Source organism: Pteropus vampyrus, unplaced genomic scaffold, assembly GCF_000151845.1.
Source record: "Pteropus vampyrus isolate Shadow unplaced genomic scaffold, Pvam_2.0 Scaffold241, whole genome shotgun sequence".
NCBI lineage: Eukaryota > Metazoa > Chordata > Mammalia > Chiroptera > Pteropodidae > Pteropus > Pteropus vampyrus.
This window is the reverse complement of record NW_011889022.1, coordinates 1,023,084-1,030,390: the sequence shown is the minus strand read 5'-3', so window position 1 is coordinate 1,030,390 and position 7,307 is coordinate 1,023,084. Positions and strand designations below refer to the sequence as shown.

The following is a 7,307-nucleotide window of genomic DNA, read 5'->3' as shown; positions in this document are numbered from 1 at the left end:
CTCTGACACCAGCTGGCTGTCCACTCCATCCTGATGCTATCTACCCAGAGGTCACGACGGATGTCCCAGGTTAAGGGCTCAGCCCGGCAGGACACACCCCACCTCAGATGTCATCTGTGCTTCTGATGGGCTCTAAACCAAGGGTTCCCACGGCACCTTCTTCGGTTCAATTAATTTGCTAGAGCAGCTCACAGAACTCAGGAGACCAAGTTCAACAGACTGACGCAGAGACCCACAAGGTGGCGCCCTGAACAAAAGCATCTGTGCCTGTGCTTCCAAAATCGTCGCGAGTGGCGAAGCCACTGAAGAGTGATGCGCTGTCACTCTTCAGTCGCCTTCCGAAAGTGGCCTGTGCCACTGTCATTCACATACTATTGGCCATGCCTAGCTTCAAAGAAGAAGTACAGCCCTACCGCCAGGAGGGCCAAGAACAAGGACGTTTCGGACTAGGACACGGGACAGGTTACAGAATGCTTCTGAAAACTTTATCCATTAGAACCAAACACCATATATGCGACTTCCTAAACACCAGGGGAGAGACGGGCAAAGAAAGCTCTGTCCATCTAGCTGAGGAAAAACATGGACGCCTTAAAAAACAGAAGCCGTAAAAGGCAGCGATGGGACTGAAGTCCAGAGTTAGCACTTTTGAAAATAAATGTGAACGGCTTAAACTCTCAGATTGGTTGAATAAGACAAAGTCTAACTGTAGAAGAGAAAACAAAGTGACACAGAAGGTTACACCGAGGGATGGAAAACTGTATCTCACAGGCCAAATCCAGCCAGGGCCACTGTCTATTTTTAGAAATAAAGTTTTATTGGAACACGGCCATGCCCATCTGTTTACATATGGTCTATGGCTGTTTTCTGTTGAGTAGTTGCAACAGAGACCACGTGGCCCACAAATTCTAAAATATTTACCTGCCTTTTTACAAAAAAAAAAGTTTATAGACTCCTGGGCTAGACAATAAAGGACAGAGATATATATATACACACACATATATACAACAAATAGGTACATCACAAATATATTTATATATATTACAAACGGGAATAAATCAATAGTCATAATATCATTAAGTGGAATAAAATGTCAGCCTTCCTTAAGTGTGCAGAAAGTCCCTGAGTGTTAAAGTGGCGGGTAGCCTATGGCCATGCCACCCTGAGTGCACCCATCTGATCTCGGAAGCTAAGCAGGGTCGGGCCTGGTTAGTACTTGGACCATTTAGGAAAACCAGGAGCTGTATGCGTTAAAAAATAAAATAAAATAAAAAAATAAAGTAGGAAGTAGATACACAAATGATACAGAGGAAGGAATCAAAGCCGACCACTAAAGAAAATTGTCACATCACAAAGGAGGACAACAAGAGAGGAGGCAGGGGACAAAAGAGACACAAAACACAGGAAATGATGAACAAGACAGCAACGGGAAGTCCTTATCTATCAGTAATCACGTTAAATAGAGCTTTATTGGAACAAATTAAATTCCTCCAATCGAAAGACGTAGAGTGGCTGAATGGATTGAAAAAAACAAAAAGACCCAGCCCCTTCCTCTCCTGCCCCGCATCAGGCCCCCAGCGATGCAATCAAGGCAAATAACTTAACACTGAACCCAGGAAGGAACGAGCACGTTGCCTTTGAAAGCAAACACTCACAGTGTGGATGGCACATTTTAATTTTCCAAGTCCAGAGGATGGTAACTAAATTGATAAAGGGGTCTAGTTACCAACTGTATCGGTCGATTCGATAAATATTTGCTTAGCGCCAGAATAAGTACTGTGACTTACCTCGTGTTAAGAGAACAGCTGGCTGAACTGTGGAAATTCCCCTCGTTAAGTTAAATTTGGTCAGGTCCTGATCGCTAGCTGTCTCAAAGAGTCATTGAACAGAATACAGAGTGGTAGTACTCAATGAGGACTGTCATGGGTCAGTCAGAACAGGAGATGCGAACATAAGTAAGAAAGAGCTCCCTAGTGACCAGAACTTCGTGGAGTAACAGAACGTGTGACTCGTGAAACGACAACGGCCCCGTCACTGCTTGCAGTCAACGCCTGATGCACATGCGCGAGGGTGCGATGAGGAGAGCTCCTCCGTTTGGTGGATCAGACTCGACAAGAGGCCCTCTCGGTTTCCTTCCAACTCAAAGACCTGCGCCTATAATTTCTCCTGGACTGTGACAGAGAACCCAAAGCCTAGGTGTTCTATGCAAGTATTTTTAAATATGCAAAGGTATAAAGTTAAAAGCGTCATCTCCGATAGTTCCATCAGCCAAATACGATAATAAATAGCAGTTTGAAATGTTTCTTGTTGTAGTTACAGCCTGTTTTCTGTGCTCATAAGTTATGAACATTAACTAAACATCGCTTTCGTTAAAAATTTTCTTAACATAAATGCATTAAAATTTTATTAACAAAATGATCCGAAGTGATTAAAATCCTTCAGCTTGTGACAAGTGAATTAGCCATGTTACGGATTTCCCGAAATACCTGTCATACTTTCCCAGTCAGTGTCAATGATCGGGTTGAAAGGTTTCAGCATCAGGCATCAAAACGTACTGCAAATCAGTCCTGTGGGTGCCCTAAACCCCATCGGATTAGACAGTTTTTTTTAACCCGATTTTTTTAACCCGGATTGGAGGAGTCGTGGGAAAGGATTATAAATGAATCACTTCAGCAAACTATAAAAGTCTTTACACTCCTGTGGAATGACCTTGCCTTCAAGAAGACAGAGGGAGAAATTTACCTTCGCTCATCGAGGAGCTGAACTTAAACTCGAGTTTCCTTCTTTCCAAAGGTTGGTCTCTTACCTTTGCCTTCACATACATATTGCTTTGTGGGAATAGTCAATAATATATTTTATCTGATTATAGTCATATGGTATAGTATTCTTACTGTTTAGCTATGTTAGCGAGTACAAAGAAAAAGTAGGGAGGTTTAGAAATTAACTTACTCAAGCACGATTCTCAAGGCATTTATCAGGTGTCGGCTGAGTCTCAAATCTTACTAGGTGCGTATCACTCAGTAAAATGAGGCAGACAGAATAATAAATAATAAAAAGATTGCGAAATGCAGTAATGGAGACCAATACAAGGCATGGCGTGGTCACCCCGCAGCATGCGCCCAACCATATCTGAGAAGCTCAGGGAAAGTTTCACACAGGAGGTGACCCGTAGAAAGGAAGGATGTTTCTACAGCGGAACCGGCATCTGACGAGAATAGTGAATTCAGCACTTAGAGGCAGGTAGGGTCCAGGTGGTCACTCAGGGTGGTGGTCCAACAAGGCGGAGGCATAATTTGCATGTGTGTCAACCTTAACAGTTACAATATGGTGTCTTTAACTGCATCTGTGCTGCCCCTGTCCTTGAGATTGAAGCCTTGAGGCCAAGGACTGAGTCACATTCTTTGTGGCCTCTGCAAAAGGCACAGTACCAAGTCTGCAGTTGGGGACATCAGTGTTGAACAAATAAGTAAATGGGTAAATGAAATAAGCGATGAGGCTCAGAAATACTTAGTATTGATACTTAAAATAATGATTTCAGTTTTTTCCTCTTAAACCATTTTCAATACATGCGTTTTATTTTTCTAATTTTTTATTGCAATGTAAGTGGCATGTGACACTGTAATTTTAGGTATATGGCGTATTAATTGATATTGTTATATATTTCTACTTTCTCTGGTCTTATTTTCTCCTACCAAGGAACTGCTACCCCGTGGCTCCCGCAAAGTCTCTCTGGCAAACGTCACTATGGCCACTGCCTTGGCACATCTAATGGCCCCGGGTCGATCCACACCTCACTGAATTCAGCACTGTGACACGGCCCGTGGTTTTTCTCATAGTCTGTTATCTCGCTTCTGCCAACACTCATCTCCCCTGTCTGGAAAGTCGCGCGTGCACACACACACGCACGCACACGCGCACACCCACACGCACACGCACACCACCCACCCTTCTGGTCTCTCACCTAGCTAATTCCTATTCATTCACCCCCTTAAGTTTCAGCATGTGTGTCACTTCCTCCGGCAGGACAGGCGGGCGTCCCTTCCCCAGACTGCACTGCCTGTACCACACACAGTAGATGGTAATATTGTATTTATTGCATAGCCTGGGAATTACAGGTTGTGTTTCTTTCTCTGATTATATAGAGCACTTTTTTATGAAATCGATCCATTTCTGTATGTTTTTGTGTCCCTTATACCTATTATAGCCCTTGACAGATAGTCAACATATTGGTGTAATCACTGTTGATAAGAATAATTAAAACTTAGGGCGGCAAGCTCTAGGTCCTTGTGACAAAGTAGTGTTTTGTTCCAACGGAATGAGTGGCAGTGACAGAGCTTTGCACTGCTGTCGCCCAGCTGAGACATCATGGCCAAGAAGAGGGTTGCTGTGATCGGAGCTGGAATTAGTGGCCTGGCTGCCATTAAGTGCTGCTTAGATGAAGACCTGGAGCCCACCTGCTTTGAATGGAATGACGATATTGGCGGTCTCTGGAAATTTCAAGTAAGTTTGCCTTTTATTTGATCTTAAGCAGGTAACTTTTTAAAATACTTGTAACAATCTGGATGACGACTTTCCCAAACAGGACATACGGTGTACCACATTTGAAGACTAAATTAATTATCTTAATCTTGCTCGCGTTACTGACTGGGGAAATATGTAAATATATGTCCATTGTAGATTTAGGTATGAAATTTATAGGACTCCATTCTTGGTAGCTGAGAGTCCATGTGACCATGGCAAATATTAGAAAGGGACAGTAGTTGAAGATTCTTTCAACTGATGAGAGTATTGTCCCCAAGGTTAGGATGTCACCGATGTTTTCCGCCCGACATAGCATGAGTCCAGGGTGGTTAGGATAAAGTTTTTCTTTCATGGTTTGCATTTTTGTGTTATGAATACGCAATTCTATCCCAAGGTCTTGAAGAAATTCTGTGTTTTCTTTCAGAACCATTATTGCTTTACCTTTAATGTTTGAGTCTATAATCTAAGTTTAATGACTCTTTGTATATAGTAAGATATAGGGATCAAAATTAACTTTTTTCTCATCAGATACCCCGTGGATACAGCACTATTTATTGTAAACACCATCCTTTCTTCCATTGAATTAAAATGGTGTCTTTTTTTTTTAATTAGTGACTGTTCGTGTGTAAATTTATTTTTTAACTCTTCCACTGGCCTATTTTTCTATCCATGTACCACTATCTTAATTACTCTTTTTCTATGGTAAAGTTGAGTGTTTTTGTTCTTTTTAAGGACTGTCTTAATTAGATGTTAACGTTAATGTTATGGCACCTGTTTATATTTCTAGTGTTTGTCACTCCTTCCTGTGTCTGCATACTTCCATTCAGTTCATTCCCACTGAGCCCGAAGAACCTCTTTTCACGTTTCTAGAAATGCTGAATTGCTGGCAACAAATTCTCTCAGCTTCTGTTTGTCTGAATAAGTGTCCATTTGACTTTCAGTTTCGAAGGGTATTTTCACTGGATACAAGAACCTAGATCAACATATTTTTATCTCAGCATTTATTTTAAACATATCCTTCCATCGTTTCTGACTTCTTTTACTTCTGTTGAGAACTCAGCTGTAAGCCCTATTGTTCACTCCATGTCACCTTTTTCTCTAGAAGAGATGGGACTGAGGGAGAAAATATTTATTGAGAAAAAAAAGGCAGGGTACTGCTTTATTATACCTGCAACTATTTTTCTTCTTTCAAATATTTTATTTTTGATTTTCTTGGTATTGCAAGATTTATTTTATTAAGAAAGGCTTTCTCCTGCAGAAAAATACTTTGGAGAGAAGGCCCAGTATCTACAAATCTGTGACGACCAACACTTCCAAGGAAATGATGTGCTTCAGTGACTTCCCGTTCCCCGAACACTACCCCAACTACATACACAACTCCAGGTTCATGGAGTACTTCAAGATGTACGCAGAACACTTCGGCATCCTGAAGTACATCCGTTTTAAGGTAAGATACAAATGAAATATTACACGTGCATGTGTGCATGTATGTGCAGACACACTCATGTGTGCACTCCCCAGAGCTCCACTTGACATTTCCTAGTGTGATCACAAGAAAAGACCATTAGCGAGCGTCTGCCCTAGAAAACCATCACTTACGGTGAAGTGACATTTTGAAGATCACACGCGAGGTTGGAGAGTTTTGCTGGTTATGATGATGCTTTGATGTAGCATGGTAAGGGTCCTCTCTTTTTGCCTTAAATTCAAAGTGTGGAAGGATTTATAGTCATGGCGGTCGTGACTGAGCCAAATCATACAGAACCAGGGTCATGGAAAGGACACGGGAAAGATTCAGATCTGTGCAGTTCCCACCACCTACCTACAGCCACTGCTGTCAACATGCACATAAAACCCCGCCCAACGGTCATGGCGTGGCATGAACTCGTCTCTGGAACTCCGAAGTCAAGCCCAGGGCAGTGGGCCTGGCCCATGCTGCCACGTGAAAGCCACAAGGAATACTATTTCCTTTCATTAGGACATCTTCCTGGAAGGAGACTATTATTCCTGTGGCGTCAGTCACTTCTTTGTGTTTTCACAGTTAAATCTCAACTATTTCTATTTCTATGGAAAATTGGTTTTCTAATGAACTACCCATTATATCTTGAAAATTCCTGTCTCGGTCCATTTGGGATGCTCTAATAAAATACCACAGATGCGGGGGGTGCTTCTAAACAGGAATTTGTTTCTCACAGTTCTGGAGGCTGGAAGTCTGAGACCGGGGTGCCAGCGTGGTTGGGTGGGGGTTCACAGCCAGTGGCTTCTCTGTCTGTCCTCGCCGGATGGAAGGGGCTAGGGAGCTCTGTGGGCTCTTTTATAAGGGAGGGGCTCCATCTTCAAGTCCTAATCACCTCCCAAAGTCACCACCTACTAATACTGTCACCCTTGGGAATTAGGATTTCGGCACATGAATTCTGGGGACACAGACATTGAGACCATAACATGCACCTGCAGCAAAGTCATGACGGGAGTACCCAGGAGAGGGGGGCTGCACGGGGTGAACGCGTCAGTTGAGGTGTATTGTGCAGGTCTGTGGGTTCTGGGGGAGGAGGAATTAAACCCAATGATTGCATATGATTTGTGCTTGTGCCCTTGTTCTCAGACCAAGGTACAGAGCGTGAGGAAACGTCCAGATTTTTCTCTCAGTGGACAATGGGATGTGGTCGTGGAGGCAGACGAGAAACAGGAGACCTTGGTATTCGATGGGGTCTTGGTCTGCAGTGGCCACCACACGGACCCCTACCTCCCGCTCCACTGCTTCCCAGGTGCGTCACTCGCATCTGTTTGGTAGC

At 43.1% G+C, this 7,307-nt stretch overlaps 1 protein-coding gene across 1 annotated transcript in view; it reads left to right on the top strand.

The window, feature by feature from the left end:
- Nucleotides 1-4,362: 4,362 nt before the first annotated feature.
- The window catches only part of LOC105301516 (dimethylaniline monooxygenase [N-oxide-forming] 5-like), an 8,977-nt gene continuing 6,032 nt past the window's right edge, over nt 4,363-7,307 (top strand). The window contains exons 1-3 of the mRNA XM_011374218.1: nt 4,363-4,497; nt 5,777-5,965; nt 7,118-7,280. Coding sequence (XP_011372520.1) covers nt 4,363-4,497; nt 5,777-5,965; nt 7,118-7,280 — 487 coding nt within the window. The remainder of the gene's footprint in view (nt 4,498-5,776; nt 5,966-7,117; nt 7,281-7,307) is intronic.